Source organism: Puma concolor, chromosome A3 (assembly GCF_028749965.1).
Source record: "Puma concolor isolate L17-30 chromosome A3, mPumCon1.1.hap2, whole genome shotgun sequence".
Lineage (NCBI taxonomy): Eukaryota > Metazoa > Chordata > Mammalia > Carnivora > Felidae > Puma > Puma concolor.
The window spans coordinates 11986063-11998960 of record NC_141669.1 but is presented as its reverse complement, the minus strand read 5'-3'; the positions used below and the strand labels follow the sequence as shown (position 1 = coordinate 11998960).

Here is a 12898-nt window from a genome sequence, read left to right as displayed (position 1 = left end):
CATAAATGGAAATAGAGAAGCTCAGCTCAGTTTATTAAAATTTGAAATAGGAAAAAAAGCCCCCCCCCCCCCCAAAACCAGTCATTTTGAAAGCCTAACTCTAGCAATCAAAGCCCGAAGCTAGCTTCCAAGAGAATGGTGAGTGCCAGACGAGGCAGACGATGCGGAGGAATGTGCCAAGACTCCCAAACCCCCAGGCCAGGTCTAGGACACGGGGAACGTGGGGCGAGTATGCAGGGGGGAGACCAACGGCAGAGCCACAGGCACAGGTCTGCGGGTACATCTCTAAGCTCTTACCCTTGCGTAGACAGCGCTGAAGCTGTGAGTCAGAAAGACTAACAGGTGATGGTTAATATTTAACATTTTCTGGACTTTGCCGTGCCCCTAGAGTCCTGTATCAGCTGGGGTGGAGGCCTAACCATAGGGTGGCTCAGAGAAGTCAACGTACTGTACCAGGCCGGCCAGAGAGGGTGCAGGTCCCCTACAAGGTCCTCCAGGTTGTCTGGTGGCCCCGCCGTGCCCTAAGTGTGACATTTTCTTAATGTGGACACTGGCTAATACCACAGCCAAGTTCCAGCTTGAGAGAGCAGAGAAAGGGCAGGTAGAGGATGTGACCTAGAAGTTGTACCCATCACTCTGACTCATACCCCACTGACCAGTACCTGGGAAAGAGAGTCTCCAGCGAGGCGATCTGGGACCGACTCAAACTCAGGAGGTGCTATTTCTAAAAGGAACAAGGGGGCAATCAGCATCTCTCGTGGTTCAGTGACCGTCTCTTCATGCAGACTTTTAACAGTTGCTTACATTCGCAGCATGAATCCAGAGGCCTGAAGGAAAGGGTTTCTGGAAGCAGGGACGAGGAGTGAAGGGCAGGATTACCGATGTGAGCAGAAAGGGCAGGCCAGGCGTCCAGGCCCGGTTACACACAGCTTGCCCTTTATAACCTCTGCTGCCCAGGTCAGGGCAGCGGGACAGTCGTCTGAGGAAGAAAAGCGCAATCGCCCCTCCCACAGCCTCCCAGCTCTTGGCGGCCGTGCTCACTGGCCTACCCGCCTGTCCCGGAGGACTACCTTCCAAAAGCACACAAGGAGTGACAGCTGAGCCCAGGGAAGCCAGGTTGCAGGTCCAGTGCTGCAAACTGGGCCACGTGGACACGCGCTCCTGCAAACTGTGCGGCTGTGCCTAGAAAACGAGGACACGAGCAAGGTCAGACCTGGCCCGGCTCGTGTGTAAATGGTCCGGATCTCGGTCTTTCCTTTGCCATTATACTGGTTAAAAACCCCTTCCTAAAGCAGTGATGCATGTGTGCAGACTATAGAGAGCTGTCACCGCATGGCTCCGAGGTCGGCTGGGGTCGTTCCAGGAAATCGCCAAAGAACGTGGTCAAAACCTAAGCGAGAATGGGACCCCCTCCTCGTTTCACACAGGCCAACTCAATGTACTGGGCAGCGGTTTTCCACTGTTAACGTCTACACTGAGTCTCACTCAAGATTTTGGCTGAAGAAACTATTTTGGGGCTAAGAGGTTTGAAAACCATCACACAAGAAGAACTTAGAGTAGCCTGTATGCTTAAGGAATCCTAAGGCAGGAATAACACTTTATGAAGACACAAAATAACAATCCAATTGTACATGTTGAAATGTTCCCCTTTCCTGCTGGTATTTTAGGCAAAAGGGATTGAGGAAATGTATTCCAGAGAACTATGTTTAATTTTAAAACCTAGAGGGACAGCAGAATAGTTTTATCTTCATAGGCAACTATCATCTGCAAAGAAAGGTTCTTACAAAGAAGGTAAACTGTCCAAGATACATCTTCACTGTCACCATCACAAATCAGTCCTCAATCCTCAGACACAGAACCTTTCTGCCTCTCTCAAAAACTCCAGGCCCCTAAAACTAAGCAAGTTGTCCTTCTGCCTTGGCATCACCCAATTTTCTTTCCTGTTACGAGTCTCCTCTAGCTTCAACGTCCACCTAGACGACTATAACCATCTCAAGAACGTCTCCATTTAGAACCACTTCCTGTGAAAAATTCTACTCAAGATACCCAGTGGTGTTTCCACACAGCTCCTCCAGCAAAGTCACATACCCATAAACTTGACTTCATAAACCCACCGTCTTCTTGAAAAACTATCAAGTTACTTTAAAAATAAGACACAAACCTTCATAAAAATATAGTCATTGAATTTATTATTCTCATTAGGCTGCCATTTTATGAAGAATTCCAAACAGTAACGTTTCTTGACATGCAAGACTTAGCATTAATGGCTTATGTTACTATAAATACTGCTGCTTGCAAGCAGTACATCGGTTTTAGAGTTTTAAGACTACAGACTTTTAAATCTTACTCAGTTTACGTTAAAATCAGAAGGTTCTGAACAGCTGGTTAGGAAGGTAGCCAAGATGCAGGAAAGATGTCTGCGCCTCCTTTTCAAGGGCAGCCAACTCTTGAACGGTAGGTGCCAAAATATCCACATGGCCTTTATAGTTTCCACCTGCATCACACACACAAATTATAAAGTCATGTAAATGACAGGCTTGAAAAAACTTGTCAGCAATACTTTGGCTCAATCACGTCCGTTTAAACATTGCTTCTAGCAATAAAAATGTACTACCGGGCAAGTTATCTCCAAAAGTGAGTTTTAAAAATGTTAAATCAATATAAATAAATGGTTAGGCCTCACTAATAGTGTCCCAATACCCCTAGCAACCCCTCCCCTCTGCTCTTTTTTGGTTTGGAAAGCACTAGCTTAGTAGTCTGAATTTTTTGAAAAAATTTTCAGGAATGAGCTGAGGGCATTCCAGGCGAAAGGAGCAACCGTGCGCTGGGTTACCACTTGAATTAAATCGAAGGTTTTCAATTTTGTTCAAAATCGCCATGATTCTCTCGCTTCCTAATAATTCCATAAACGTTCAACTACTCTTTATGACACGAATACCTCAAGAGACACAGGTAAGCTGCTGTCCTTCATTGGCACACAAATCACATAACCAAAGCATGTGACAAGACAGGTACAGATAAACCGCTGCGAGAGTCATAGGAGGAAATGATTAATCTGCTAAAACAGACACTCAGCATGAGATGAAATTACCTACTCTCTTCTACACAATGAAGCTCAGAAAGGACACATTCACATTCAGAACAGAAATAAAAGTAACTCAAAGCTTACCACCAGCGGCTCTCTTTTGACCATAGGTAACTTTCCCATCAAATTCATCCACTGGGACCTTTATATCTGGTTCAACCTGAGAAATGGTGCAATTCAGATGTTCTTCTATCTCAGACAGCAACTAAGAAGGGAAAGGAAACAAAAAGCATTTTTGAGGAAAAATCTCATTTTGACAGAGTTGAATTTTAATAGCATCAAATAAACCAGGAAGACTATAATCCTTAGAATAAGTGGAAGTTAGATTTCTGAAGAGATAAACTCACAAGTTATAATTTACAAACTCTGACGTTGTAATAAATCACTACTTTTCCTCATAACCAACAAACAGATAAACGCCGGGGTATAATTTTTATAATTAAATGCAGTCTATTTTTGCCAATTTCCGTACGTTTTTATGAGTCTTACCTGCATCTCATTGTACCATATGGTACAGCCACCATCTTCCTTAAGTCTCGTGTTATAACACCCTTTTCCACGGCTGCTACAAACGTGGTACCAAACCTACGTTAAAGATGGAAAAACACTAACATGTAGAGACGGAAACACACTAGTTATCTTTACTCTCAATTAGTTTTTGCAGTATTTTCTGTCCCCGAGGAACAAGAGAAATCGCAGGTGTGACGTGCGGTCCACTCACTACTGGCCCTCAGGAACGCGTTAACTCAGTCTGCTGAAAGAGTTCTTTTGGAGAAAAGTCCTGAGGTTTTCCTAGAATGCATGTCAATTATAGAAAGGAATTCTCAGATAAAAACAAGGGCGAACAAGTGAATGCTAGAGAATGCTATATTGAGGTTATATCAAAAATAAAGTCCACATGTTTTCTATAAGAAATAAAAAGCAAAACGAACGGCCGGTTTGAACACGGAGTGTGTGGGAGCTCCTTATTCTTGCAACTTTTCTGTAAATTTGTATCAAATTGTGTTTCCAGATAAGTCCCCATCCTCTCCCATAAGAGTTTTCTGTAGCATAATGTCAGAGAGGATTTAAATAGTTTTTGGTGAAATCGAGTACATATATTAAAGCTATTAGTGAAAATCACAGTTTGCATTTTCCTTTCTACACTTCATCTCATTATTGGTCCATTTGAAAATATAGAAAAAAAGATGCCATTAAAAAGTTCAATTATACTCCAGGGGCGCCTGGGTGGCTAGATGGTTGAGCTTCTGACTTTGGCTCAGGTCATGGTCTCACCATTTCCTAGTTCGAGCCCCGCGTCGGGCTCTATGCTGACAGCTCAAAGCCTGGAGCCTGCTTCGGATTGTGTCTTCCTCTTTCTCTGCCCCTCCCCCATTTGTGCTGTGTCTCCCTCTCTCTCTCTCTCTCTCTCTCTCTCTGTCTCATAAATAAACACTAAAAAAATTTTTTTTAAATAACAAAAAAAATGTTCAATTATATTCCATATGCAACTGAATTCAGTGTAAATGGACAAATCAAACTGCTTTTATTTCCAACATCTAAAACAACACAAACAGCGAATATAATACGGCGCTGAAAAGATTACCTTTTCTTTCTCTGTTGCCACCAGGGAAATGGCCAGACCCATCCTGAAAGATTTTAGAGTCCTTATTAGACTTTATTCAAGAAGCAAGCAAATATTAAAAGAACAAAAGAGAAACTCCAGCGGCACCTTTCAGCTCTTCCCACTCGGCCAATTCGGTGGACGTAGTTTTGCTTCTCATCAGGCAAAGTGACATTTATAACTGAAAATAAGAACAATTATTACCAGTCGCCATTAGTTCTACAATTTTCAAACGTATTAGATGTTTGATGTTTTAAATATTTCAAACGTATTAGAGGGTTTACTTTGAATTCCATAAAATGTAAACCGCAGGGATCAGAACTTTCCTCTTACCGTAGGGAACACCATGGATGTCAATTCCCCTGGCGGCTACATCTGTGCAAATCAAGAACCTCACATCTCCTTTCTAGAGAGAACAGAGAAGGAATTTACTGGTACGTATACTAAAAAATAAACACGAATATGGTCATCCACTGGATGAGACAGACTTGGGATAACTAACGTGTTACTATCAGACTAGAGGTCCAGATATTCATAATTCACTGGACCATGTCTTAAATTTTTAAGTCATGATCTGCTAAAATAAGACACTGAATAAATCAATAATTGGATTCATTTTTTACTTTCTTTTTTCCCACACCAAAAATATTAAACTGCTATAATGTGGCTTTATCTTTAGAAATCCTGACTGGTAATTCAAAAGACAGATAGAACAAAATGTTAAAACATAAGTATTATCTTTACCCTTGTATTAAAATAAACTCAGAATACTAGGTGTTTTCCCTTGAGGTTACACTTTCTGTGACAACAAAAATCCTAAAGAGATAGGAACCTAGAAGGGGCCCCTGTGCTCTCACCAAAAAAATACAAATTAGCCTTTGGGTGTCATTTGTGCTCCAAGGCACAGAGTGAGAGACAGGAAGGGGAAGGACACGCTGACCTGGGGCCCAGGGTAAGGTCCAGGGCGGAGAAGGGCACACAACGTGGCTCAAGTGTGGCCACGCAGCGCGCTTTACTACCCACGTCACTTCTGCTCAGCATGGAAGCGGAATCCAAAGTGCCTCACCCAGCACTTCCCACCTTCTACTCACATGACGGGTCTGAGAGAAGATGATATTCACACTCTGCACTGGGGCAAACACACTGGTAAGCAGGGACAATGCTGTGGCTGCAGGCTCAAGCCCAACCCACCTCCAAGAGCTACACAACCCGGTCACGGGCTGCAAGCATGGAACTGGGGCGGTGTGCCCCAAACAATTACAAATAGTCTTAATTCCACAAAACTGTATTCTGATACCTATCCTAATCAATCTATGAACTCTCTATGGATATTACTACAAACTATTTAAAAAAAAAAAAAAAAAAAAGACTCCCAGACACGGTTTAACTATCCCATGATGCTTCTCTTAAAAAGAGCTACCTGAAAGAATGTGTCTAAAATTCCTTAAGTTGAAAATTCTTATTACAGTGGTGTTGTGTTGACAGAGAACTTACAATTTACCATTTGACTGCTAAAGATGACTAAACCCTGCCATGATAAGGATATACCTAACAGGGTAAACATCGTCAGAAATTTCTGGGACAATTGCTTTTAATGATATTTACCGGAACTAATTAAAACTGGCTACAATTCCCCTCTGAAGTATTAAAGAAATGCAGTCAGCTAAATACTAGTACCTTAAATCTTTCCAAGTTTTGCTTCCTCTCATGAGGCTTTCTGTCACCATGAAGACAAACACATGAGAACTGGTGTCCTTTTTTATCAGGTCCTAGTGAAAAGCACATTCAACAATTAACCCTGGAAAACATTACACCTAAGACCATGTCAAAAAACCAATAGCACTCAGACTACACTGTTACCATATAATTCCACAGAAATCCATACCCCAATCTGCCATAAACCATGATTAACACAATTTCCATCATAGGTGAAATGCCACTGAAATAAACTCTATGAGCATTAAAACTGATTTGCTTTGAAGGACATTTTTAGTCACTCTTCCTGATCTACAGAAGTAGATGGAACAGTGTACCAACTAACTGTGTTAGTGAAACTGTGTTCACTAACTGTGTTAGTGAAAGGAAAACATATGTGTATACCAGGAACTTCACCTATCCCATACAAAGCCAGGAACCAAAAAGTAGATCCGAGATCAATCTTGGAAGAACCAAAACAGGCTTTATGAAGTTGAGGCCCTCACCTAAAAGGTCACTCCCATAACCCTACCCTCCTCAAGGTGTCCTAAGCAGCTTAGTTATCCGGTTCCCTGACCGAAGCAGATTAGAAGAACCAAATTGGTCAGATGAAGAGGAACTACTATAAAGTGCAGTGGTAGCCAATCCCGAAAAGAAACTCAAGCAGATACAGTAACAAAAGCAGTATAGTCCACACTACAGTAAGAGCAAACAACCTTCCGGAACTTAATAGAATGTACAGGCTCCACTATGAGATAGCCCAGGGTAACAAGTATGCCATGACTACTCTCCATAGTAAATTTTAGGTTCAATACGATATACTTCAGAATTCAAGGAAAAACATATTATGAAGAGCTATCCATCCACTCAAAATGACTCACACAAGAACTAACCATGCAGAGGAGAGATGACAGCAAATCAGAACTTGCAGGCCAACTTACAGCTGGTCTGCCACATTCTGAGCTCGACTGGCTGAGGAAAGTATCCTAGATACACTCCTACTCCCGGTGGAGCTGTGTATAGAGAAGGGAGGGATCCTTCATTTTCCCCTCTCTTCAACCTCTGAAGTCTGGTATACGCTGTGTTATTTTGGTTTTAATCATGGTTTGGGAGAGTTGGTTTTTAAGTAAAAGTATCCAGAATATTTAGGGAAGGAAGGTGAAAGGAACTAGGGAATAGTACTGCTTGATTAACAGCATTCCCAACCAAATAATCAAATCCTCCATTCAAAACCAACATGGACAGGAAGAAGTATTTATTACGAATCAGCCACTATAACTCAACCAACCAAGCAAGTCTGTTTGCCATGACTTGGGGGAAAAAAAGGTACTGAACTATTCACTGTAAGGAACAACGTAACATGTTCTTTATATGACCATTACTTCAAATTTTTCATATTTTCTATTTTCTTTTAGAGTTTTCTGGTTCCTTGATATACAACAATTATAAAAAGAGCTATGTTAGAGTTTTCCCCATTATGAAAATAGGATTTACCTGTTACCTTGTACATCTGTCAATTTTGCTTTATATATTTTTACGTTTATTATATTTCTTAAAATTTTTTTTAACGTTTATTTTTGAGAGAGAGAGAGAGACAGAGCACAAGAGGGGGAGGGACAGAGAGCGAGGGAGACACAGAACCCAAAGCAGGCTCCAGGCTCTGAGCTGTCAGCACAGAGCCCGACATGGGGCTCGAACCCACAAACCACGAGATCATGACCTGAGTCGAAGTCAGACGCTTGACCGACTGAGCCACCCAGGCGCCCCTACTGTATTTCAAACACAGCAACAATGAATGAATTCTAAAAGTGAACAGCTATATTTTCACCTCCTGGGTTATACCATTAACATTTACTATATTTGCTTTACTCCATATCTGTCCCTCTGTCCTATCAATTCATTTTTATATTTCTGATGCATTTTACTGTAAACTGCAAATATCTACACACAGTTTAGCACGCATTTCATTAACTAGAATGTAGTTATTTGGTTAGGTTTTACTGTTTTCCTCTAACGTGAAATACTACATACAAGGAAATGTGTAAATCTTAAGTGTATATTTGCTGAGTTTTGACAAATGCACGTACCTATGTAGCCCAAAGCCCTACAAGATAGAGAATATGAATGTCATCCCACAAAGAACCCACATGCTTTCCCAGATAACCCCACTCCCGTTGTCCCAGGGAAAACCACTGTTGCGGGTTTTTTCTCCATCAAAGACTAGTTCTGACTCTTCCAGAACTTCACGTAAGTGGAATCATACAGTATACACATATACAGTCTTGTGTAAGAAATCCTTCATTCAGCATCATGTCTGAGCTTCACCCGGAGTCGCTGCCTCCACCAGAAGTCCATTCCTTTGTACTGCCGGGCCGGACTCCACGGTATAAATAGTTCACATCTGGTTTAAGCCATTCCCCCACTGATGCCCACTTAGTGTATTTTCAGTTTGGGCCTATTATAAATAAAGCTGCCATGACCATTCTTGCCCATATCTTTTCTCACTGTGTCTTGGGTAAATTTTACTTATCTTGGGTAAATATTTAGGAGTTGGATTACTAAGCCATAAGACAGCAATGCTAATTTTATTAAAACATGTAAGACCTTTCACCAAGGTGCCTGGACAACAGCAGCATACGAACACCCCAGCGGCTTCACATCCTTGCCAAAATCGGGTGTCGTATTTGTAATCTAGCTATTCCAATGAGTGTACGTGGTACTACATTGTGATTTTGCATTTCCCTAATGACAGATCCCGTTGGGCATTATTTCATGTTGATTCATATATATCATGTCATAGGAGCATAATATTAGAATCATCATATAGTCATTGTAGATTAGATTTTTTATTACACAGTGACCTTCTTTATTTCTAGCTAATATTTTTGTCTTAAATTCTCTTGCATCTCTTATTAATACAGCTAGACCAACTTTCTTTCGATTAGTAGTTTAGCTAATACATTTTTTCAGCCCCTTTTGATCTTTCCATGACCTCAGGTTTTAAGTATGTCTCTTGTAAACAGTATACGGTTAGATTTTATCCAGTCTAACAATGTATGCCTTTTAACAGAAGGCTTTGGCGCGCTGATATATACTAGAGCGAGCGTTCACTCATACAGATTTTTCCACCAGCCGTCTTACTCTGTAATTTCTAACCATTGTCTTTCCCATTTTTTTTCCTCTTCCTTTCTTAGCCTTTTTTCAGATGAAGGTTTACTCCTCATTTATTGGTTTAGAAGACATACACTCTATTACTTAATAATCACCCTCAAAATTTTAATATTAAATAATACCATCACCTTTCTTCCAAATGACAGCAGCGCCTCAGAGCACTGGAATGAAATTGTGCCTGCGTGGAAAGCGGTTTTCCTGGGGCTTATCATATGGAAAAGTACTGGACAAGCACAGACACTGACAACGCGCCTCCACTGCTTTAAATTCAGCGCACGCGTTCTCGACCGCACCAACATGAGACTAATAACCGATTAAGTGAGGAAATAAACACAATTTATTTCAAGTGAGGAAACATTACCTCCTCCTTGTTGCATAAAATATTGCTCCAAGTTATCGCAGTCAATTTTGGTTCTACAGAAAATAATTGCTTGATCCATCTTGTGTTCCTTGATCGCCCGGACAGCATACTCCCCCTTCAGGATTTTAATAGCTTCAGACCACATCTCTTGAATACCACCACCACCACCACAACAAAAAAAAAGAATTTCAATCTAAAATTGTTATGAACACACATAATTACAGTCACAGACTTACTGCTTTGCCCACCTGAAAAAAACTCTGCTTTAATGTAAGTAGTACAGACAAAAATAAGAAATATTAAGATAGGATGAAATGGTGAGAATACCCATTCACTCATTTTTCTTTAAGTTTTATTTTTATTTATTTCGAGAGAGAGAGGGTGCATGCGTGAGAGGGGGAGGGGCAGAGAGAGGGGGACAGAGAGAATCCCAAGCGGGCTCTGCACTGTCAGCACAGAGTCCAAAGTGGGGCTCAATCCCACAAAATGGGAGATCATGACTGGAGCTGAAACCAAGAGTCGGACGCTTAACCCACTGGGCCACTGAGTCACCCCAACTCATTTATTTCTATTTCTGTTAGTGTATGTTTATGCCATTTTATAGTGTGCCGAAAACACCTATGCCACGCCTCTTATGAAGGAAAACAGACATATAAACACACAAATAAACAGAACTTCATACCCACAACAAAACTTTGCTCTTACCTCTCATGGAGATGTTTACTCAATTATTTTAACCCCTTTTAAAAATAATTAATGGACTTTTTAAATCAATCTAACACCAGAAAGTTCATACTTCTCAACGGAATGAAAACTGTACGTCGAACTCGGTAATTTCTTAGTCATCATCCTCCCAATCTCTATTTTTCAGTGTGAAGCTACACTACAGTTACTCAACTATCTAATGCAAAACTTTAATTCTGTAATCCACCATATTTCTAAAGGCTCTCCGGTCATACCTAATTGCAGTATAAACTAAGCAAAACATTTATAAGAAAAAATTTATTTTGAAGAAGTAAAAATTTTTATTTTATGACATGCATTCCCTAACAGTGGGAGGATATATTATTTTGAACTAGCAAGGTCTCTGCTCTTCTCCAACGATAAGGCTAGTCGAGCATGCACCTTATCAATTTGGAACTGCACATAAAACCGAATTCAAAGGAACTCTATTTAATCAAGATTTCAGAGAATTCACCTTTTAGATATTGGCCATAAACCTACCAATGAATCCAACCATAAAGTAAATGCAGTCTAACCCTTCCCAATGATCCGCCTGAGACACCTGAATCCACACATCGGAGACCTACTCTAGGCTGGACGAGCACTATCCTTCCAATACAGCGTACCTTCGCAGATCTTTAACATATGAGGCACCTGAAATCGTCTCTGCTCTGCACAGAAGCATCTTCAAAGAATTAGGATTTAATGTTAGACTTTTTAAAAACTGGTAAATATTTCATGATATGGAGTGTCTGTTTAGGAGGATGAAAAAGTCCTGGGGCACCTGGGTGGCTCAGTCGGTTGGGCGACCGACTTTGGCTCAGGTCATGATCTCACAGTTGGTGAGTTCGAGCCCCACGTCGGGCTCTGTGCTGACAGCTCGGAGCCTGGAGCCTGCTTCGGATTCTGTGTCCCCCCCTCTCTCTACCCCTCTCCTGCTCACACTCTGTCTGTCTCTCAATAATAAATAAAAAAACATTAAAAAAAAAAAGTCCTGGAGATGGATGGCGGCAATGACTACAACGTAGGGATGAACTTTATGCCACTGAACGTGACTTTAAAAATGGTTAAAGTGGGCAATTTTGTGTTGGGAATATTTTACTGCACACAAAAAGAACAGATAAGCGATTCCAAGATAATTTCTGTATCTTTCACAAAGTTGTAAACTAAAGACATTTTTCTTTATTAATTCCCCGAATGAAGAACCTACATGACGTTTCTCCTGGGATTCAGGGCCAATGTAAAATCTGTTGCCAGAGAAATCTGCTGATATCCTCCAATCAATAAGAATTCCATAATCCAAAATACTTGTGACTTAGATGTCAGGAGACTAACATCTGAAATTCAGTGGTTAATACTGCTCTAAGTTGACTGACACCAATTTTCCCCCATTTCTTTATTATTATTTTTGTTACCTTTATTGTCAAAATTCCTGTTCTAATTTTGTAGGTCACCTCAAATCCTTCATGAGAACAGACAGGGCATAAATTCAGTAAGACAAATCAATTTGTTTTCAAAATCTTTCAACCCCATTCATTCATTCATTCATTCACTCACTCACTCATGCATGCATCTGTTCACTCATTCAACTTACCCGGACTATTAGCACCAGGCCTTGTGTTATCTTTTGCATGTACATCATCAGTCTATGAAAAGAAAAGGAGAAAAACAGGGTGGCAAGTGGGTAAGTAAGGATTCCAAACAGGTATCGTTTTTTTTCTTAAAGAGAAAAGTGTATCTAACTTTAGATACAGACATATGTCTTTAAAGTATGTGGGCAAAACCATTCTTCAGATTCAGAAAAGCCTTTTATTAACTGTGGGTCTAACACTAATCAATTTTATTTTATTCTATTTTTATTTTTTTAAATATATGAAATTTGTCAAGTTGGTTTCCATACAACACCCAGTGTTCATCCCAAAAGATGCCCTCTTCAATACCCATCACCCACCCTCCCCCTCCCTCCCACTCCCCATCAGCCCTCAGTTTGTTCTCAGTTTTTTAAAAAAATTTTTTTTTTCAACGTTTTTATTTATTTTTGGGACAGAGAGAGACAGAGCATGAACGGGGGAGGGGCAGAGAGAGAGGGAGACACAGAATCGGAAACAGGCTCCAGGCTCTGAGCCATCAGCCCAGAGCCCGACGCGGGGCTCGAACCCACGGACCGCGAGATCGTGACCTGGCTGAAGTCGGACGCTTAACCGACTGCGCCACCCAGGCGCCCTGTTCTCAGTTTTTAAGAGTCTCTTATGCTTTGGCT

General features: G+C 41.0%; 1 protein-coding gene across 1 annotated transcript in view; it reads right to left on the bottom strand.

The window, feature by feature from the left end:
• Nucleotides 1-2172: 2172 nt before the first annotated feature.
• Nucleotides 2173-12898, bottom strand: part of DDX1 (DEAD-box helicase 1) — a 37377-nt gene continuing 26651 nt past the window's right edge. Inside the window, exons 18-26 of the mRNA XM_025927402.2 lie at nt 12233-12284; nt 9916-10062; nt 6366-6457; nt 5022-5094; nt 4797-4869; nt 4671-4713; nt 3575-3670; nt 3170-3290; nt 2173-2494 (exon numbers count right to left, since the gene is read on the bottom strand). Coding sequence (XP_025783187.1) covers nt 2364-2494; nt 3170-3290; nt 3575-3670; nt 4671-4713; nt 4797-4869; nt 5022-5094; nt 6366-6457; nt 9916-10062; nt 12233-12284 — 828 coding nt within the window. The 3' untranslated portion in view covers nt 2173-2363. The remainder of the gene's footprint in view (nt 2495-3169; nt 3291-3574; nt 3671-4670; nt 4714-4796; nt 4870-5021; nt 5095-6365; nt 6458-9915; nt 10063-12232; nt 12285-12898) is intronic.